The 23,109-nt window shown below is 41.4% G+C and overlaps 1 protein-coding gene across 2 annotated transcripts in view; it reads left to right on the top strand.

Moving 5' to 3' along the window:
• The window catches only part of Rngtt (RNA guanylyltransferase and 5'-phosphatase), a 208,934-nt gene extending 190,173 nt beyond the window's left edge, over nucleotides 1–18,761 (top strand). For both annotated transcript variants that reach the window (XM_048420004.3, XM_048420005.3), the window contains exons 15-16: nucleotides 14,946–15,069; nucleotides 16,215–18,761. In XM_048420004.3, the coding sequence (XP_048275961.1) occupies nucleotides 14,946–15,069; nucleotides 16,215–16,378 (288 nt within the window). In that variant the 3' untranslated portion in view covers nucleotides 16,379–18,761. The remainder of the gene's footprint in view (nucleotides 1–14,945; nucleotides 15,070–16,214) is intronic.
• The last annotated feature ends 4,348 nt before the right edge of the window (nucleotides 18,762–23,109 follow it).

The raw sequence follows: 23,109 nt of genomic DNA, 5'->3' as shown, positions 1-23,109 counted from the left end.
AGGAATGTCAAAGAGCAATAGGTCCAGTAAAGGGAAAGGGATTAGAAGCCTGGATCAAAGCCTGCCGTGAAGTTGGGGGGCCTCTAACCAATGCAGGGCTGGCGGCTGCTGTGCTTGCTGCTGCCAGAGGTGTCAGAGGAGATAAGGGAAAGGCATGCTTTAAATGTGGACAGTTGGGGCATTTCAAAAAACAATGTCCCAATAGTCATAATGCCTCAGATTCTTCAGGGCTCTCAGCTGCAACATCGCAGAGGCAGCCAGACATTTGTCCCAGATGCAAGAAAGGGAAACATTGGGCTAATGAGTGCAGATCAGTTAGGGATATAAATGGACAACTTATTCCTATGCCGATTCAGTCATTGTCAAAAAACGGATTGAGGGGCCCATGCACCCAGGGCCCAAAAATATTTGGGGCAATTCAGAACACGATGGCAGTCCCCGAGATGACTCCATCGTCCCAACAAGAAGGACAGCCAAAGGCTCCGGAGGGCTGGACCTCTGTGCCACCTCCAAACTGCTATTAACTCAGGATATGGGAGTTCAGGTCATAGAAACTGACGTGTTTGGGCCATTAGAAAAAGATAATGTTGGCATAGTCTTGGGACATTCATCCTCAATTATGAAAGGCCTGATAGTCCATCCTGGAGTCATAGACCCCGCTTATGAAGGTTGCATTAAAATTCTTTGCCATTCTCCATACGGGGTAGTTTCCATCGCCCCAGGAGACAGAATAGCTCAACTCTTAGTTCTGCCTTCAGGGCGTAATAAGCTTCCAGCGGAGGGGCTTGTCTTAAAGGACAAAAGCCTTGCTCCCATGGGAGTAGATTTGGCTTGTTTATCCTTGGAGCTTGATCAGCGACCAATCTTAAATTTAGAAATAGAAGGAAAGATTTTTTCAGGCCTAGTGGATACTGGAGCAGATAAAAGTATCATCAGATCCCAAGCATGGCCAAAACGCTGGCCCTTACAACAGGCCTCCCAGTCCCTTCAAGGGCTGGGGTATGCACAAACACCGCATATAAGTGCTAAGGAGTTAGTCTGGAGAACAGGAGATCAGAGAGGGACTTTTCAGCCTTTTGTGGTTGATTTGCCCATCAACCTATGGGGCAGGGATGTGCAGTCTCAAATGAGATTGAGACTTACAAATGATTATTCTGATACCAGTAAGCAAATGATGGCACGTCAGGGCTATGTTCCCAATAAGGGACTTGGTAAATGTCTCCAAGGTAGACAGAATCCTATTGAGACTGTCTCCAAGTTAGATAGAAAAGGCTTGGGTTTTTCATAGGGGCCACTGAAGCTGTAGCTTCCACACAAAAGACATTGCCCATCCCTTGGCTGGTAGATAAGCCGGTATGGGTCCCTCAGTGGCCCCTTTCCTTGGAAAAGCTGGAAGCTGCAAGACAATTAGTACAAGAACAGTTAGAACTAGGACATTTAGAACATTCTGTATCGCGTTGGAATACGCCTATTTTTGTGATTAAAAAGGCTTCTGGAGGTTGGAGGTTACTGCATGACCTTAGGGCAGTCAATGCTCAGATGCAGGTCATGGGCCCAGCCCAGCAGGGTCTTCCATTGCTTTCAGCAATACCAAAGAATTGGCCTGTAATTTCCTTGGACATCAAGGACTGTTTCTTTTCAATTCCCGTGTGTCCCCAGGACCGGGAAAGGTTTGCATTTACTCTTCCATCTGTTAACAATGAGCAACCCAATGCTCGGTTTCAATGGAAAACTTTGCCTCAGGGAATGGCCAATAGCGCCCTCATATGTCAGTTATATGTAGATGCAGCATTGAGTCCTGTTAGGAGACAATTTCCTACGGTAAAAATTGTTCACTATATGGATGATTTATTATTATCTGCCCCACATCAGGAGACCCTGAAGGAAGTTTTCCAAAAGGTTACATCCCTTTTGGAGGAGCAAGGACTCCACATAGCCTCAAATAAAGTACAAACATCTTCGATGGTGAAATTTTTGGGGACTATAATCACCCCTGAAAGCATCAGGCCTCAGAAAGTGCTTATTCGCACCCATCACCTTAAAACTCTTAATGATTTCCAGCAATTGCTGGGAGATATAAATTGGATTAGAGGATATTTAAATATACCTCGATCTGAGCTCTTGCCTTTATTTTCCATCTTAGAAGGCAATCCTGATATCTGTTCACCTAGAGCCATGACCCCGGCTGCAATGCAGACCCTTAAGAGGGTAGAATCTGCTATTACTACAGCTCAATTACAGCGAGTGAATCCATCCTTACCAATTTTGCTATGCATTCTCAAAACAAAAAATTATCCCACTGGAGTGTTATGGCAAGATGGACCCCTCTGGTGGATGCATGGAAATTCCATAGGAGCAAGATCTGTTCAATATTATCCAGAATTGGTGGCTGGCCAAGCATTAATGGGAATAAAGCTTTGCTTAGCCCACTTTGCGAGAATGCCTGACAAGTTGATAATTCCCTATACGAGGGAACAGGTAGAAGTTTTGACAGCCACAGTAGATGGCTGGGCTATCCTGCTTTGTGCATTCCCTAATGTTATTGACAATCATGTGCCAAGGCACCCCTTAATAAATTTTGTGGAAAAAAATTTGGTGTATTTTCCCAGGATTACCTCGCCCCACCCATTAGAAGGAGCCTTAACTATCTATACAGATGGCTCAAAGACCGGAAAAGGGGCTCTGGTGGCAGGAAATGCTAAACCTGTGGTCTTTCAATTTCGGCCTGATTCCCCCCAAGTCACTGAGTGCTTGGTGGTTTTGGAGGTGTTTCAGAGATTTCTTGAGCCATTTAATTTAATTTCAGATTCACAATATGTGGTCAATGCTGTGGCCTCTCTTGAGGTTGCAGCCTCAATTCGCAGCTCAAGTACAGTGTCTAATATTCTTTTACAAATACAAAAACATATTTTAAAAAGAGAAAATCCCTTTTATGTTGCTCATATTCGAGCCCATTCTCTCTTGCCAGGACCTATGGCAGAGGCTAATGCTCAAGCTGATGGTGCTACTCGAGCACTCGCCCTTGTGGCTACAGATTCACTCCAGCTAGCTAGAGATTTCCATCAGCTTTATCATGTTCCAGCGAATACACTTCGCTTAAAGTTTAAGATCTCTAGGGAAAATGCCAGGAGGATAGTAAAAGCCTGTCCCTCCTGCGTGACCATGTTACATCCCCCACATATTGGGGTAAATCCCAGGGGGTTAAAGCCAAACTCACTCTGGCAAATGGATGTGACTCACATCTCGGAGTTTGGCAGACAAAAGTATGTTCATGTGTCGGTGGACACATGCTCTGGAATAATTCATGCCACCCCACTGGCAGGGGAAAAGGTAACTCATGTAAAAATGCATTGCTTAGAGGCCTGGGCAGCTTGGGGAAAGCCAAGTCGTTTAAAAACCGACAATGGCCCAGCATATGCCTCACAGGGCTTTAAAGCCTTTTGCAAGCAATTACAAGTTGAACATACCACTGGCCTACCATACAATCCTCAAAGCCAGGGTATCGTAGAAAGAGCAAATAGAAATTTAAAGGAAATTTTGCGAAAGCAAAAAGGGGGAATAGCTATAGCAGCTTCCCCCAGAGAAAGGATTTCTCTTGCACTCTTTACACTTAATTTTTTAATTCAAAATATTGCTGGAAAAACAGCAGCAGACAGGCATGCCCTGTTTGAAAGCTCTACAGAGCGAGATTTGGTCATGTGGAAGGATGTATTGATTAATAAATGGTGTGGACCGGATCAGGTAATTACCAGATCCAGGGGAGCAATTTGCATTTTCCCTCAGAATCGTGAAGATCCAATCTGGGTGCCAACGAGACTGACAAGAGAAATAAAGAAGAAAGATGATCCAGTGGATGCTGAGTGTCCTGCTGTGGAAGATTCGTGCGGAGGCAGCAGTGATGACCCTCTGGGCGGTGTCAAGAGCAACTGTTTCACGTTATCACCTTGAGCAGCACCCTGTGCAACCTCTTATCTCTTAACAATTTTCTGACTGACTCTATTCTGCCTTTCTCCCTCCTTGGGGATGGGTGGGAGCAGAGATATCCTTGGCATGCTGTGTCTAGGTGGAAGTGCTGTATGTCTTTGATTGGTGTGCTACCTGCTAGCCCAAGTGAGGAGGGACAAGGTCTTTGTGGCACAAGCCTTGGCAGTCTTGGAATGTGTATCCTCACCCCAGGTTTGGCTCTCAGCCTCAAAAGAGCTCACAGGCAATTAGCCATGCATAGCCTTTGCACCCTCTAGGGACCAGATAGTCCCACGGCACAGAGGAAGGTATGCATAGGCGGAGGGTGTGCAGACACAGCCCTAGCACTCCCAGGGAAGTAATTGTCCCATTGCACGGGAAGGGTGTGTCTTGCTTTTCTTTTCTTTAATCAGTCCACACATCATGAGGTGGGGACCAGATTGGAAAATAGTTTTGCCTTATTGCTCTAAAAGACAATAAAAGGAGGAGCTGTAGGGAGCCGCCTGGATGTGGCCTTGGCCAGATAGTGCCAGCACTCCTACAGCCTGGAGGTATACATATCCTTTGATGTTGCCGCCTTAGGCCGGTGTGCTGGAGCCTTGTTTTGCATTTCAAGAGACTCGGTCTCCTGACCTGTCCCGTGGCCTTGGATCCTAGTAGAATGGCATCAACCAATCAGCATTCGAGCCTCTCACCCTAGAAAAGCGGCTGTCTTTGGATTTTTCGCTCTCTCTCGTCATCCCTGTTTCCCATTCCCCCTTTCAAGCAAGGAGCTCTAATAAATTGTGATTGAGAAGGATTCTTGATTTTGTGACCGTCCATTCCTGCTGGTCGGGAAGCGCGTCACACCTTGTATTTAGGAAATAAAAAATTCTGTTGAGGTTTCCCTTGTAGTTGTGTTGAATTTGCAGATCATTTTGGGAAGAAGTGATGTAACAGTATTGGGTCTTTCAATCTATGAATGTATTCCTGCATTTATTTACTTCCTTTTATTTCTTTCACTGGTATTTTGTAATTGGCAGCGTGTAGGTGTTACAATTTTCAAATCTTATTTTTTTTTGTGGGGTGGTGGTGGTTTGTTTTGGGTTTTTTGTTTGTTTGTTTGTTTGTTTTTGGATAGGATTTTAACTAGCTCAGGGTCGACTAAATCTTGCAGAAATCTTCTTGCTTCATCCTCCAGAATAACTGGGATTATAGGTGTACTACCATGCCCCGCTGAATTTTTAAGATTTATACCTAAGTATTTTGTGATTGTGGTTTCTAGTGTGCATATATGTGATATGTGTGTGTGTGTGTGTGTGTGATACATATATATGTTATATTCTTGTATTCTGTAACCTTGTTAAACTTATAATTGTTAAAAAAACCTCTTTATATATTCCTTCTATGTAAGTGTTGCTTTCTGTAAATCATGACAAACGTATTTTTCTCTTTCCAGCCTGGTAGATATTTTCTCTTAAGCGAGGAATTATAATCAGGTTTTTATTTTTCTAAAGTCAGTCTAGCTTTGTATAAAAATTGATGGGATGGGAGACAGTTTGTGAGACAGCAGTGTCTTGGACTATGAATTTTAAACCAGGGTAGTAGAATAAATAGACAAAACAGATTTTAGGTAGAATCCATAAGCCCTCTAATTGATTGAATAGAAGGAAAAATGAAGAGGAAGAGTCAGGGCACCTGGGTTTCTGCCATGAATAGGGTGAGTAATACTGCCATTTTTTAGACGATGACAAGAAGAAATAGATTTGGAAGAGGATGACAAGTTGAACATGTTAGATTTGAGAAGTCTTTGGAATGTTCAAATAAAGGTATGTAATAGGGGTAGGGCTTGTATTTCTGTGGTAGAGTAATTAGCAAGCTTGAGACCCTAGGTTTTATCTATCAAAAGCAAAATTATATCAGATCGGAAACTAGAATATGAAAGCTTATGGAAAGGAGTTTGTAGACTGTAAGAGTTTGGGAGTATGTCAAAATTATGTTGAGTATCTGAAGGGCTCATAGGTGACCTCTCTCTCTCACACACACACATCATACTCTGAGTTGTCTTCATTTCGGTCCTTTAGTAAGCTAAGTTATGTAAGCTTTTACCATAGGTCTTTGGACCAAGTGCTCATCACTAATTTGAAGCATGTTTTTCTTTTTTTACAGTCTATTCCCATGTATTTTACTCAGTTACTTTTCTATTTCCATGATAAAACATTGTGAGCAAGTCATCTTATAAAGCAATATATTTAATTTGGGGCTCATTTTTTCAGAGGGGTAGAGTCTGTGTTAATTAGGGTTTTTATTGCTCTGAAGAGAAACCACAACCACAGCAATTCTTATAAAGGAACACATTTAATTGGTGCTGTTTTACAGACTCACAGGTGTAGTCCATTATTGTCATGACAGGAAGCATGGAGGGTGTAGACAGACATGGTCCTGGAGAGCACCTGAAAGTTCTCTATCTAGATTCACAGGGGCCATAGGAAGAGAGAGGCGCCCTCTACCTAGCTTGAGCCTTTTAAACCGCAAAGCACACCCTAGGAGACATACTTCTCCAACAGGGCCACACTTCCTAATGCCACTCCCTAAGCATCCAAGGATATGAGCCATAGAGGCCAATCTTATTCACACCACTACAGAGTCTATGACCATTGTGGCAGTGAGCTGACAACAGGCAGGCAGGCATGGTGCATGGAAGAGTTCTCAGCTGCGGTGCTACACCCTAGCCCTGGTTACTTTAGTCATCTGTCAACAGTATTAGCTGGTTGAGGAGCTGAGGCTCATGACCTCTTGCATTTAGTAAGCACTGTTCCCCAAGGGTCTGTTCTAGAGCAAGTACTAGGGCAAGAAGGAAATGAGTGACTTACGTGTGATCTAGGTGGGAGGTTGGGATCTCATTGTGCCATGGTTTCAGCACCTCAAGCAGTGTTTGCAATTACTTGATCAGTTGCCCTCCCATACAGTCTGTATAAGTTAATAAATAAGTAGATTTAGAGATTTGGGATGTGGAAAAGGATAAAGGAAAATAGTTGAAAACAGATGTTATTCCACTTTCTCTTTTTACATTCCCACAGACACTGAACTAAGTCTTAAAGAAATGCTTGACAGCCCCATTTATTCAGCAGATAGATTGAGTTAGCTAAACATTTTGTTCTACACAAACAACATAGCATGCATTGAAATAACATCTCAAGCCTTGAAATCAAATATCAACATGCTTATATTCTATTCCACATTGATTTATTTTTCATACAGTTCGTGTTTTTGTTTGTTTTTTAATCAAAATAACTGCTAACTATTCAGTTTCGCAAAGATCTACTAATACACTAAGGACCCTTGCTTGATAGAAACAATCTGTATTCCTTCTGATGAATAATTTGCATGGTTGCATTAGGTTGAGCACGTGTCACAGTGTTTCCCTGAAACATTAAGACAATCACAGCTCTTCTACATTACTGCAGCTTCCTGTAAGTGGCTGCAACTTCTATGTGCTCTCTTGCAAGTTGGTGCAGCTCTTGGTCTTCATTGCCATTTGGGAGCTATGAGGAATTGTCTTCTAGCTAACTGTTTACCTATTGTTTTTTATACCTTTGTTTCAAAAGCTAGTCTGATCATTATTATTTTACTGAAATGGTATATTTTAGGTTATTAGTTAAGATTGTAAAGTTAAACATACATAGTGCTGGAATGTTGAATTTTAGTAGATACAGAGAAGAAAAAAGAAACCACTGCTATCACGTTGCATTTGACCTGCTAATGCTGCTATGAACATAGATGGGCAAGTGTCCTTGTAGTATGTTGAGAATCCTTTGGGTGTATGCCCAACAGTGTTGTAGCTGGGTCTTGGGGTAAATTGATTCCCAGTTCTCTGAGAAACCACCATACTGATTTCCAAAGTGACTGTACAAGTTTGCACTTCCACCAGCAGTGGAGGAGTGTTTCCCTTACTCCATATTCTTTCCAGCATAAGCTGTCATCAGTGTTTTTGATCTTAGCCATTCTGACAGGTGTAAGATGGCATGGATCACCCTGGGAAGGGGAAATAAATGAGCTTTCCTGAGATGGAGGGGAGAGAATTGGAGATGGAAACATAAGGGCTGGGGTGGTTGAGTTGCAAAAGGTGTTGTAAAACAGTGCAAGAGGGACCTTGGCAGATTGTAGCCCAGGGGCTCCATGGAGGGTGAGAGACAGACATGCCATACAGACCTTGATCATGTGGAGGGGTTTTAGTGAGAGAAAGGGAATAGGGAGAAAGAGGGAGGGAAGAAGGGAGGAGGGAAACCAACCTCCAGGAACAGGTGGCAGAAGGAGCAGGGGAGAAACAGGAACGGCGCAGTTGCCTATCTCCTTTTGTTGTTTTGTTTTTTGGTTTTTTGAGACAGGATTTCCCTGTGTAACAGTCCTAACTGTCCTTCAACTAGCTCTTGTAGACCAGGCTGGCCTAGAACTCACAGGGATTCACCTACCTTTGCCTCCCGAGTGCTGGGATTAAAGGCATGCCCCTTAAAGAGGCTTGTAGTGCATGCACACAGACTGCATAGTGAGGTAGCAGCCATAGGACCCTAAACTGGCCAGGGTTCTGCCTGAGTGCATTCTGCCAGGTGACAGAGGGCAGACCAGAATAATGCCTGAATCCTAACAGGAGGGGATGGAGAGGGAGAACGATGAAAGAGATATCTTGATAGAATTGACCATTATGGGGTTAGGGAGAGACCTGGTGCCAGAAAAATTCCCAGGAATTCACAAGGATGACCGCAGTTCAGGCTCCTAACAATTGTGGAGAGGATGCCTGAACTGGCCTTCTGTAATCAGATTGGTGACTACCCTAATTGTCATCATAGAACCTTCATCTAGTAACTGATGGAAGCAGATATGGAGATCCATAGCTTGGGTTGAACTCCAGGAGTCCAGTGGAAGAGAGGGAGGAGGGATTATAATGATGGGGAGCGGATCAAGATCATGACAGGGAAACCCATGGAGACAGCTGACCTAAGCTCGTGGGAGCTCACAGACTCAACCAACAGCTGTGGAGCCTGCATAGGACTGAAGTAGGCCCTCTGCACGTAGGCAACAGTTATATAGGTTGGTCTGTTTGAGGGTCCCCCACAGTGGGATCTGTCCCTGGTGCATGAGCTGGCTTTTTGGAACCCATTTCCTGTGGTCGGATGCCTTGCTCAGCCTTGATGCAATAGGGAGGAACTTGGTCCTCAACTTTATGTGCTAATTCTTTGTTGACTCCGATAGGAGGCCTTATCATTTCTGAAGAGTGGATGGGAGGGTGGGTAGGAAGCAGCAGGGGGAGGGAATGGAAGAGCAGAAGGGAGAGGAAACTGTGATTGGTAATGCAAAAGAAATAAAAAGTCCAAAAAAAAAAAAGCAACCAAAAACAAAACTATAGTCTCTACTACTAGCCATCTAGAGGAAAATGGGTAGGTCTTTTTTGCAGAAGCCGGTTAGTGAGTGTATAAGGAAAGAGGGAGTAGAAAAGTCCCCCGGAACACTTAGTAATCACTGTAGGTAGGTTTGTGGATGGATGAGTGCTAAGGACAATGACCGAAATTTGAAGAAATGGAGTATATGCAGAGCCTCAGAAGATATACCTAAGAAATTTATTAATTATGTTATGAATAAATTCCACATGGGACTGAGAGATGGCTCAGTAACAATACTGGCTGCTCTCCCAGAAGACCTGAGTTTGACTCCTAGTATCCACATGGTCGTTCATAACCACCTGTAGCTCCAGTTCCCTGAGATCTGACTCCTTTTCTAATCTCTGCTGGCACCAAGCACTCAAGTGGTACACAGAGACAAACATGCTGGCAAAGCATCCATACACATGGGTTTTAAAAATAAGTGAAATAAGTGAACCCCACATATCTTTAATAACCCCTTTCCAGGAAGCAGACTTTCATAAGTGAGACTAAGCACATGACTCACACCAACCAACAGAGAAGAAGAAAATAACCACCCTGACTAAGTAGAGTTGCTGTCACCAGTACCACAGTGAGCTAGTATTGTGTGGTAGGACCAGAAGGGCACTCCTGCCACACCCAGAAATTCTTTACCATAAGCAAACGGGGAAAAAAGTCCTACTTTGAACATCATTCTTGAAATTTCTAATTGGCATTCATTCAAGTATCCAGAGAGCTGGATGTGATGCTCATTCCTATAATCCCAGTGCTTGAGGGGACTCAGGGGGAGGAAACCGTGATAGGAGGCCAGCCTGGGTTACAGAGCATAAGTTAGTAATGAAAAAGCTGAGGACTGTCTGAATAATTGCTACAGATTGGGAGAAGCTAGTATGTGGTGATTAAACCAAGTGGTTTTTTGGATTGAGTTCTGTCATAGATGATGACACAGAAGTCCTGATAGTCTTTATATTATACAGATGTTAAATTTTTAGAGTTGGTAGCTATACACTGATAAGTGGAATATAAATGTTAGCAGAAAGTAGCAGTAGAAAATAGAAAATTTCCCCTACCACATTTGCAACTTTTCTGTCAATCTAAAATCATTCCATGTTAAACGTAAGAAAGTAGAAACTCCTGATGGCCTTCTTGGTATATGGGTAATTTTGTTTTGTTTTAATAACGTCAGAGCAAACAGAAGCCACTTGATACGGCCGGCTGCCCTGCAGGCCCCTGTCCTACCACCAGAAATAGAACTATTTCCACCCTCTTTGTGCAAGCTACCAGCACTTAGCATGGCTTTTGAGGTTTTATTGTGTGTTCTCATTTAGATTATTAAATCAGTTTATAATATAGTAATGGATATAGTGTGATTCTAATTTATAAATATTTTATTCTTTTTACTATTAAGCACTCATTAACTCGAACTAGGATAACAGAGTTGATGTAGAAGACCAACAGGGATCCTCTTTTAGTCAGTGATAATGTAATTGACTGAAGATGAATATGGATACTAAAATTAAGTTACTCCTCTGTACCTCATTCATTTTTTTCAATGAGACCATTAGTAGAAACTTTAGTTTGTGCATATATGAGAGATACTATTTTTACCAGTTAAATATATTTACCATCCAATCAAATGTTACCTTGAAGCCTGTCTCTAGTGGGAATATAATGTATATAGAACCATTTCTTATTGAATATGGACATAAATTTAAGTTAGTAGTAACAGGTCCATGCATTTTCTAGAAAGATTTTCCTGGAATCCTAATACTTGTCCAAGCAGCTACAGTAGATAATTAATAATGCTACTCAATTGATGTAGTCAGATCAAACCACAGATAATTTAAAACAAGTCTGAAACTGAGAACACAAGAGTGATAAACTATATGGTACTTACCCCCAGTTGCTAGCCAGTAAAAAAACAAATTGCAGTAGTTGACTAGCAAGCTAGATGACATTCTTCTAAAATGCCAAAGATATAATTTTGTTGACAGCTGCTTTCAGAGTACCTTTTCATGTTAGCGCGATTCTGTTAGTGAGTTTACTTATAAATGGCTTAAAGAAAATAAGCAATGTTTCTTGTTCAAAGAAGTAAAAGATACACAACTAAGGGGAGAAAGCTATTGAGTCGTTATATGATCAGAAGATAATGTTATCAGGGTATCCATAGAATTTATAGCAACCTTCAGATGCTATGCAATCAAAACCCTAACTATGTCTTGCAGAAGGGGAAAAGTTGTGCTAGAATTCATGTGAACTCTCAGGGATTCTACATAGCTGACAAATAGCAAAGTTGGCTATCCACCTACTGCAAAGCTACAGTGGTTTAAATGTCACGCTTCATCATTGACAAAGACAGGTAGATCACAGATCTAACAAAATAGCCCCCACCTCCAAAAGACAGATGTGCTAGCACACACCTGTGGTCTCATAGTACTTGGGAGATTGAGACAGGAAATTCATGAATTTGGGGACATGCTGAGCTATATAGGAAACCTCTCTCTCAAACAATAGCAAAAGCAACTAGAGTGATCTGTGGAATAGGAAGTCCAGAAATAAGTCCTCAACCTACAGACAAATGATATTGCACAAGGTAACATGATTACACAGCAGGAAAAGCTGATTTCCTCAATAAAAACTTCTAAGAAAACTGAACCTGCAAAAGAAAAAGGATAGACCTTGCCCTCTACTGTGTAAGAAATTAACTCCAAACTTAATTAAAAACTAAAACATAAGACCTTAAACAATTGAGTATCAAAGGATTAAAAAACAAAACAAGCAAAAATCGGAACACTTTAGGAAAAAATCTGACAATAACTTATTGAATGACACTAGAATCACAATCAGCAAAATTTAAAATGAATAGGGACATCGAACTTAAAAACTCGCTTATTGTCATCAGAGCAGAAAGGTGGCCTATAGGATGGAAGAAAAGAATTATATTATCTGATGAGGGTTAATGAAAATTCAACAACACCAAATCCTTGATTAGAAATATAGACACCCAAACTCAAAAATAAATAAAAAAGTACAAAATAACTAAAATATTTTGTCATTCAAATATTAATATCTATTGAATTTCTTCTTCCAATTGTTCTGTAATATATATCCCCTGTTAAAATAATAAATTACTCAAACTAAATATATATGAATGCATATTCAAGTAAGTAGAAAAAAAGCATGACAGGTTTTCTTTTATGTGGAATCCAGTGGGGGGCATCAGAATAAAAGGAAATTGGTTAAGATCTTTTGCCCTGTAGTTCACTGGGGGAACAAGGGAAGGGAAATGGGAGAAGTAATTATGGTCAAATATGTCATGTGTACAGATGCAAACCTCCTACTGAATTGCGTTAATTTTTATAGTTAACATATGCTAATGAAATGTTTTTTAAAATATGTAAAAGTATCTGAACAAAGGCTTCTGATTCCAGCACTTGGCTAAGACAGATCACAAGTTTGAGGCCAGGATGGCCACAAAGTGGGACCCTCTTTCACACACCTACCCCCTTCCCCAAATGGCAAAGGAGTTAAATAGATAGTTTTCCAGAAAAGGTATACAACCAGTAAGCACATGCAACCAAGAACCATAGTGTCATTATAGCTGGCGCCTGTCAGGATGGCCAGTATCGAAGGATGCAATGTTAGTAATGTGATATGGTTTAGCCATTTTGGATAATAGCATAAAAGTTACCTGGAAAATTAAAAACTTGAATTACTATGCAGTCTCGCTTCTGGGTATATACCCAGAAGAATTTAAAGCAAGTTCTCCAAGTGATATTTATACCCTTATACAGCATTAGTTGCAGTAGCAAAGAGGTAGAAAAATGTCTATCAACAGATGAATGGCTGAAAAAATTTAATGCATGTCTATAATGGTATATTATGTAACCTAAAAAGGAACTCTGCCCCATGCTACAATATGAGTGAACCCCAGGGATGCTGTGCTAAAGCAAAATAAACTGCTTTAGAAACATAATTACTATGGAGTTCTACTCATTTGAAATGTATAGCGTGGAAAGGGTAGAAAATCACAAACAGAAAACAGGAAGGTCTAGGTATGTAGGAGGTGCAAAATTGTAGTATTGGAAGGTGCACAAGTTGGAAAAGTTAACTATACAGTAGTGGATGTGTCTAGTACTGCTAAACTATGCCCTTAAAATGCTTAGACAGGATGTTGGCTTTCTTAAAACTTTCTCTTTAGTTATACTTTTACTGATTTTCTATTCTGTATCAGGCATTTTCTTCCCATGATCTAGTGTATTAGAAAGTCCTTTGCTTTTAGAGATTAGAAAATGTAGACTTTCAATTCTGTTAAACCTTACATGGCATAACCCGGAAGTGGTTGCCTAGATTGAATGAGTTGTCCAGTGCCTGCATTTGAGTAAAGAGTCAAAAGTACAAGGAGATGGACTCCTGCTAAATCAGGGAAGGGAGACTAGAATATGGATTATCTGAGGGCACACCGGCTAGGTCACTAAACAGAGCCAGATTGCTCCTGAGCTAATTGGATCTGCTGTTAGGCCTGTTGAAAATGCAAATGATCGATCAAAAGCAACACTCATCTAGAAGGAAGGAAAGCAGTTTGAAAGTTTTTATGATGACGTACCCTCCCTAATCTGTGAATTGAAAGCAGCTTTTAAAAATTTGCATCCCTTCATCTTCTTAGGTGGTAGTGAATATGTGGGCAGAAAATGAGAGCATTTCAAATAATGTTAATGAAGTTTAGTGATTACAATCTACCATATTGTGAGAGAGAGTTGTTAGTTCTGAAGGATGAAGACAGAATTCAAATATTACCATGACTGGCATTTGATTGGAAAGTGCAAAGATAAGCTTCGGTTCCTTTTATGAAAACCACTCTCCCAGCCTGATGGAATATCTTTTAAAACTTACCATAGTTACCATGGAGACTTAGTGGCTTTGATAGAGTATGTTGTAATCCATATTCAATCATCTGAAGTAAAGAAGCCAAGAAACACACCAGCTAGAGTCAAAGTAGTTTCCTCTCTAAATCCATTCTCTCTGGGAAGATGAAAAGGGAATGTAGCCTAACGAGTAGGTTTAGGTTAATTATCACGGCCTGAAAATTAAGATTTAGGAAGCACATTGCCTGGAGTTGATGCTAGTGTTTATTTTTTATGTGTAGTCCTTTTACCCATAATAAAGTGATTTTCTTGGGTTTTGGCATAGGAATTTAAATGATAAGATCATTCTGAAAGTTGATGAACCTTAAGCGGTGTACTCAATTTCTGAAAGCCAGAGAAACACAGACAGGATTGCAGGCATTGTCCCCATGGTAACATATTTGCATTTGGCCCAGAAGTGGCAGCTTTTTTGCTTAGCTTCTTTTAATTGCTATATATTGACAGCCATTTTCACAACTCTGAAGTGTCAGATATATGAGCATGTGTACTGGGAGTGTGCACCATATCTCCAGGCTTGATTAGACACTTGAGATGACAAAGAGCTCTTCTTGAAGAGCTACTCTGAGATGTTTTTGGCATTTCCTAATGTGTCTGTCACATAGTGGAAGCAAAAAGCCTTTCAAATGATTTAAATATTTTCATCAATTCTCTCTTAAAACAGGTGACAAAAGAACTAAAACAGTACGACAACAAAATTATAGAATGCAAATTTGAGAATAACAGCTGGGTCTTTATGAGACAGAGAATAGACAAGAGTTTCCCAAATGCCTACAACACAGCCATGGGTAAGTATGAACAGTAGCCATTACATTAAATTACAGAGTATTATGGCGTCAAAACCCACATATATGGTTGGTGCTGTCCTGCTTGATGAGGTAAACAGTCAGGCCAGAACCTTGCTAACCTCTAGTCAATTGGAAGCTCCTTGAGCTGGGGAACTGCCCTGTGTGCCTGGGAGAGCAATAGAGGGCAGGGAGGTGGGTGCACACTAGTTGAACTTAGTGAATGACAACAACAGTGAAAGACATGATAATTTCTGATCTATTCAAAACTATTAAAACCATTATTTGCCAGATGGTAAGAAACAAAATTAGCAAGGGAAAATGTAATTTCCCAGTTCCTAAAATAACTTTACAAACAATGGAGAGAAAGTAAATGAGAACCATTTTAAAACATACAAACTGCCCTGCTGTCCTTCAGAATGTTCTTTGGGTATAATCTGAATGCCTTGGAAATTTAGAAAAGTTTATTGTTTTCATGAGGAAAACCACAAATTAATTTGAGCTTATATAAGGTGTTCTAATAGTAGACATAGTGGAAAAGGTCAGTAAAAGGGACAATGGAAGATTGAAGGTTAGTAGATTTTGTCTAGTGTCCATTGCTGATGGTGATGATGATCACAAGAGCAGAAGAGGAGAGAGAGAGAGAGAGAGCGCCAGTGCAGGCTTTTCACCTTAAAAGATACACTTTCACTTTCACATTCAGGGCCTTTTATTATTATTTTTTTCTTAAGTAGCCTCTGTGCTCTGACAAGATGAGTTCATTTCATTGTCTTCCCCCACTCCCAAAAAACCAAATAGATAAATATAATGAAAAACATTGCTTCTAAATTTTGATTATTCAAAGAAAAGAAAAAACCTCCCTATTCCTGTTATGGCTATTGCTGTTGTATTTCCCAGAATGAACGTCTTTCTGAGAGAAGGACTTGAAAACTTTCCTGTGTCGAAGTTTTAGTTGAATAGGAACTTTAATGAGGTGTACTGATTAAAATCCCTTAGCATTTTTGCTTAAAATTAATGCTCCAGCAAAGAGTAATCACTAGAAAAGCCCCTGACCTGAAGCCCAATGGTAACATGCCAGGGTTTTTCAGAGCTGTGTGGAGTCAGTTGCCTTAGTTCTTTACCTGAGATGTTGTCCCCTTTGTCCACAGCTGTGTGCAACAGCATCTCGAACCCTGTCACCAAGGAGATGCTATTTGAGTTCATTGACAGATGTGCAACAGCTGCCCAAGGACAGAAGCGAAAATATCCCCTGGACCCTGACACGGAGCTCATGCCACCCCCACCACCCAAGAGACTGCACCGGCCAACCTAGTCCTGCCTGACCTCATGCTCAAGAGGAAAAAAGAGTGAGAAGAATGCTGTCGCCTCATTTTCACAGCCAGAGAATGAAAGAGACAAGTGTGGCTTGGTACTGACACATGTGTCTTAAGGGAAGCCGTGTAGCCAGTCTGTGTATATTTGGTACATTTGGTTTCTCAGAACTACAGTGCATCATGGACCTATATATTTTATTTATACCTGATAAATTCAGCCTTACCTTGTGGAGTTTGAAGACTGAAATATCCAAAGGTTTAAATCAGATTGAAGTCAGTGAAGTAGAGGCCTTGTTTGTATGTGAACAGATACCTTTACATTTGATTCACAACTAGCAATCTGAAACTGTGAGCACATTGAGTTTTTTAGAAGTTGGATTTTAAGTTTTCCTCTTAAAAATGTAGACAGTGACATTAAAAATTCTCGCTGTCACTTATCATGGATTTCCTATATTTCTGAGTTTTCTATATTCTGAACAATGACAAGGTCAAGTATTATGCACATTAAACATTTTGGTCTGGCTATCCCATTTTAAAAAGGTTTTTTGTTTTGTTTTGTTTTTAGTGTGTGTGTATGTGTGTTTGGGTGGGTGGGTGAGAGGTAAAAGTAAAACAGTAACATCTCCTTTTCCCCCTGATGAATTGTATTCTTTCTTTAGAAAGTACTTTGAGTGTTTTTACTATTTCTCTTGTTTGAGCCACAGTGTCAGATGTCTGGTGTTCCATCCCGGCAGTGGTTTTGAGTTACTATGTGGCACTTAGATAATAGAGCCCAGGTCCCTCATGTGCTGCAGTCCTCAGAACATTGCTTCTTTCAGACACCAGGGCCCCTTCTGCTGTACCTCAGTGGGATCATCACACACCACTCACTGTGATCTCTGGGAGCAATAGCAAACACAAATGGTGTTGTGTTAGTTCCCTCAAACAAAGCGTCAGAAGCAATAGCAGCTTATTTCTTTAGTTGGAAGGTAATGTCAACTGAAGAAGATGTCTCTAGGAAGTGCTGTCCTCCCACTGGATAGATGCAAATGCACTGCAGAGACTGATCACGGAGGACAAGATGATGCTTCCACTGTTGCGGTTGCACCTGTGTCTGGGGGATATTTCAGTGATGCGGCTTCACTCTGTGTTTACTATAGACAGTGGGTTTAAAAGGCAGCTAATGGTCCCTGACATTGTAAAAAAAAAAAAAACAAACAAAAAACTGTTCTGATTGGCTTGTGAGGGAACTCAGAAGTAGCAACTAGCAAACAGCTTAATGTATTTATTTTTAGAGACACAGGTTTTAAGGATATGTATTTAATTAAAACAAATTTTCATGATCTGAATTTTTATATATGTATAAGCATATCTGAAAGTATATGCAACAGTGTATATTCTTGTACTGATACAGCCAGAAGTGACAACCCAAATGCGCTACCCAGCAGACTGAGTATCTGATGAAATCTTTATTTGAATAGCACAGAAGAACCAAAACTGTGTTTATCTGAACCTGAGTTTTAATGTTTTTAAACCTTTTCTTCTACAGTACTTTTCTACATGGAATACTAGGGCTGTGCTTGGGCTTATGCCTCTGTTGTTCCCAAGTTATGTAATGCGTAGCAAATTTATTCAAAATGCTGTTTTAATGGTTTTTTTTTCCTAGATTGCTTTTGTATATTTGAGCACTGAAGGGATTTAAACTCCTGCCTGCTACAGTGATTGTTGAGGGGAAATTGTCAAGGTTCCTTCTGTCTTTCACATGGTGGATCCAAAGCTGCCTGTGGACTCCAGACTATCTAGTATCTGCCTCAACAGAGTCAGTGACTTTGCATCATCCATGGTCGACTCCTAAGCTGCTGCAAAAGCAGAGCCCCTTCTCAGATAGAGTAACAAGCTTTTGCCGGTGATCTTAAAAGAGTCAAGATGTTTGTGGTAACTCTAACATCTTAAATGAATTTTGTGGAAAGAGCTTTGTATAGGACTTACTTTTTCAGTTTATCTTTTTCTTTCCTTTATGGTAGCATTATAATCATTGGTCTTCTCAGCAGAGTCCATGTAGTCCCCAGACACACAGCCTCCTCAAGTATAGTAACAGTCAGTTAGGTTGTTGGGGGAAACCTGAAGGCAGGACTTGGACATCTAAAGGAAATGTTCCTTTCTTTGTGAGGGCAGTTCATCCCTTCCCAGCTCATGTTACGTTTTCGTCTTCTAGACAAGAGTAAAAAGACTATTTTCATGAGTTATCGCATGTAAAAGCTTGCTTTTCGTTCGGAAAAAAATGTGGGTGACTACTGCCTGGGTGGTGACTTTGCTTTCCATGAAATACTCAGAAATGCCAGAACATTCCTTTCCTAATTGTGTGTCAGTGTATAATGTAATAAAACTACTGATGTAAAATAAGTGTGTCTTTCCTGTCTCACTGGCAGTGACTTGGTATCCCTTCTGCTGCATTGACTCTTGTTGCTGTCTGCCACACCTAGTATGATTCTTCTGGCTAGTTGCACTCTAAAGATTAAAGATTTGGAAGATTTCTTTTGCCTTGTGAGAGACTTGATTGGCATGGCAGTAGTTGTTTGAACTGTTTTTATTTTTGAAATCTAGGGTGGAGGTGCTTTATATATTTCTGTGCATTTACCCCATCTTAGCGATCTACCAATGAGTATTCTCTTACATTGTTTCATGGGTTTCTTTTAGACTAGTAATAAATGTCCTGAAGTAAGGAGCCCTCAAATGCTTGTAAAGACAATGCATTCTTCTATGTGGGATTTTGCTATTCTTAAACATAACATTTGGAGCATTTTGAGCAATGTATCAAGTTTCTTCAGAACAATAAAATCTTGAAAATTGATAACTAAGCAGTAAACGCCCATAATGGAGAAAAGCCCTAGGCTTGATCCAGAAAGAAATCCAGGGCTGAGCCTCCTAGTTTTGTGTTCTCTCTACCTTCTCCCTTGTTTTTCCATTCATAAAATGTCAAGGTTAGGCCTAATCACAAGGAACCTTTCTAGTCCAACTATGATTCTCTGTAAAGTCAGGACTGTATAAATGTTTGCTTACCATGGCAGCCATACTTCTGTGACTGATGGTTACCACCAAGCTAAGAGTGTATTAGGTAGGTGCCCTTCCTAACATTTAGATACAGAATGTTGGACTGAATTTTGAGCTAAGCCTCACGCACGTCTTGGTAGTCCAGTAGAGTTGTTGTCTAAATGTTTCTTCACGGTCCGGGTGTGTAATGCCGCTTCCACGAGGTCTCAACTTGCTCAGTTGAATTTTTGATGCTGGCCATGATGGGTATCATTTGCCTCTTTCCAGATGAAGGAGATGAATTTGACAACAGAATAGTAAATGTGACTGAACTGCCGTGAAGGGGAAGTTTAATATTGGAAGTGCTGGGTTCTGAAGCTGTAATTGGGAAACATGGTGATGAAAAGAAGCACTGACCCATCATTTTCTTGTTTGTGGCAGTTAACTCAGCTCCCACACTTTGGCAGGTTATTGTTAGCCCTGGTTTAACTCTTAGTGTCTCTCTCCCTCCCCACCCCTGACACCAGGTGACCATACACATGGTGAGGGAATAAAGCTGAGGTCACTGGACTCCCAGAGCCCACATTTCTAAACATACATGGATAGATGAACATGCCAGCTACTTTTCATGGTAAGGCATATTTTGAAATTTTGTGCCCATCATTCAATAACATAAAGAGAATCTCAATACTGAAAAGTGCTTACAAAAGAAAATGTAGGCCTTTATAGAATAATTTTTATTGCTGTAATTGTTCTTTGTACCTGCATGTCACCCTAGGCCAGCAAAATCTTTGTGTTGTCCCATTGTGCTGACTAGTTTTAAGTCAAATTGACACAGCCTAGAGTCATTAGAGGAGGTAGAACCCCAGTAGAAAAAATATCCCAACCAGATTGTCTTTGGACAAGCCTGTGGGACACTTTGTTGATTGCTGATTGATGTGAGGGGCCCAGGGCACTTTGGGCAGTGCTGCCACCCCTGGGCAGGTGGTCCTGAATGATACAAGAAAGCAGGCTGAGCACGCCAATAAGCATCTCTCTTCCATGTTTCTACTTCAGTTCCTGCTTCCAGGTTCCTGCCTTGAGCTCCTGCACTGACTTCCTTGGGTGATGGACTTAGATGCCGTGAAATAAAATAAGTTCTTTGTTCTCCAAGTTGTTTTTGGTCATTGTTCCTTATCATAGCAATAGAAACTCCTAAGTAAGCACTCATATTGGTTATCTACCAGGCAGCCTGCAAGTAATGAGTAGGGCATGGGGACCCTCAGGAACAACAGTTCTTGACTATACAACTGAAGGTCACATTTGAACTTGGCGGTGGTTGACTGTATCAATGATTCTCTTGTGCACAATGTACATAGGTAGAAACTGGAATTACTTACATGTTAAAAAAAATGTTCAAGTAGAATGAAACTTGGCTCTGTTTTCCCAAACTTTATTTTATATTATGTGCATGAGGGGGCGGGGATGGAGGGATGGGTATGCTTGCTGTGAGTTTAGATGCCTGAGGAGACCCCTGGAGTTAGAGTTACAAGCAGTTGAACTGACTTATGTAGGCACTCTTAACCTCTGAGCCATTTCTCTAGCCCTGAAACTCAGCTATTTAAGGGACAGAAATTAATTTGACCAAACACAACACAGAAAAAGAGGATTTAGCTTTGGCTAGACCCACAGGAAGTCACGTTTTCCAGCTGTGACTTTGGTGCACAGTCTATTTTTCTTGAGATCGCAAGTTCAGAGTTATCTTTCAGAACCTCAAACTTCTCTTAGTAACTCCACCAAGAGCACCCCAACACCGCAGGAAAACCCTCTGTGCTGTGGCTCCAGCCTGTGCCATCTAGGTCTGAAACCAGTGGTGTGCCCCCTGGGTTCACAGTGCTCCATTGTTCTGAACCCCAGAGCCTCTGCTTCCTGCCATCTGGGGATTAAGGATGTCACCATGACAGAGATCTGCAAGGAGGCCTGCACAGGATATTTCCCTTGGAAGGAGGCATGCACGCGATACTTCCCTTGATTTTTCCCTCCTGGCATGGGGTTGTAAACTGTGATACTGGGTCACAGAGCTTGGCAGTAGTGGAATTCAGATGTCCTGTGCTGTTGTCCCCTTGGGTTAGTCTAGGAGTGTGTGTGTGTGTGTGTGTGTGTGTGTGTGTGTGTGTGTGATTCTAGTTCTCTCACTGTAACTGAAGCACATGCTCAGAAGACTATTCAAGGTCGTATCTAGTGCAGCTCCCACATAATCCCATCAGCGCATCTTGTCTGTTATTGTCTTTTGCACTGAGAGCAGGAAGTCAGGGAACTGAGCAGGTAGTGCCTTGTTCTCCCCTTTTGTGATAGGCTTGTAGAGAGTTGGAAAGAAAGTCATTGGGCTGGAGAGATGGCTCAGAGGTTAAGAGCATTGCCTGCTCTTCCAAAGGTCCTGAGTTCAATTCCCAGCAACCACATGGTGGCTCACAACCATCTGTAATGGGGTCTGGTGCCCTCTTCTGGCCTGCAGGCATACACACAGACAGAATATTGTATACATAATAAATAAACAAATATTAAAAAAAAGAAAAGAAAGTCATTTTTTTTAACTGCAGTTTCATTGAACTTACCATATCATAAGCTGGAAGGCTCAGCTCACCCTTCCTACCCATTTTTCTCATGTTTTCACAGAGCAATCCTTTGGTAACTACTGGAACTTTTTGGTTTTAAAAATAAATTCTGGTTCCCTTTGGGTAAGTCTGTGCCTCCAGCCTTGCCTTCAAACAGGAAAGCAAATGAAGGAGGCTGTTCTTGCTGCTACTATTGAATGTCTTCCAGGAGCTAAAGGAATAAGAAACTGCACAGTCTCCATGGAAGTTCTCCCTTCCATCTGGGCATCCTTGTGTGGCTTTGAAGTCTGGTGTAAATACAGCGTGCTCTGATAAACGTCAAGGTGAGGCCTACAGAAACCCTATTTGAACCCCCAAAGGCCTATAGAATTTCTGGACCATGTCGTGTTTAGGTGGATCTAGAATGCCTGTGACATTTGCTGGGGATGGAATCGGAAGAGAGGTGTAGCCAAGGCCTGCCTGGATGGGCAGCAGAGCTATATATATTGAGGGTAAGAAAGCGTGCGAGGAGGGTTGCCACAGCTATGTGAAGGAGATCGGCTAGAAAATAAACTGTAATCTCTGTCTCCGTAGAGCCTGTCGCCACTGCTACCACAGCTCACTGCACGGGGTCAAATGCACTTACATAAACAGTATGTAAACAGTATGGCAGCGTGTTACACAGATGCTCATGTGCAATGAGAAATGAAGTCCTATTTTCACAGACTTGGTGCTCACAATGTCAGGGTCATTCATTCCACTGGCCAGCCCACAAACACGAACATGATTGCTTTAAGATTCATCTCTCTTCCTCTCGCTGCCCTTGCTGCCCTTGGCTCCTAAGCCATTCCCTCCCACATACAGCTGCCCTTCCCCAACCTTTCTTGTCCTTCCCACCTATACTAACGACCCAGGGGCAGTCCGCTGGCCTCTGCCACACGCTACCAAAGTTTCCAAGTTCATTTAGTGTATTCACTCTTGAACGTTGAACTCAGATATCCCATTGACAGTTTAACATCTTTGCTGGGGTGTCTCCTGTCACCTCAACCTAAATACGCCAAAGCTGAGCTCTTCCCCCTTCCCGTGTGCTTCCTTCTCTGCCCACAGGCATCTTCCAGGCCTAGTTAATAACAGTAGCGGGTTTCAGT

This window comes from Myodes glareolus, chromosome 16 (genome assembly GCF_982192425.1).
Source record: "Myodes glareolus chromosome 16, mMyoGla1.1, whole genome shotgun sequence".
NCBI classification, from domain to species: domain Eukaryota; kingdom Metazoa; phylum Chordata; class Mammalia; order Rodentia; family Cricetidae; genus Myodes; species Myodes glareolus.
This window is presented reverse-complemented; position numbering and strand designations above follow the sequence as displayed.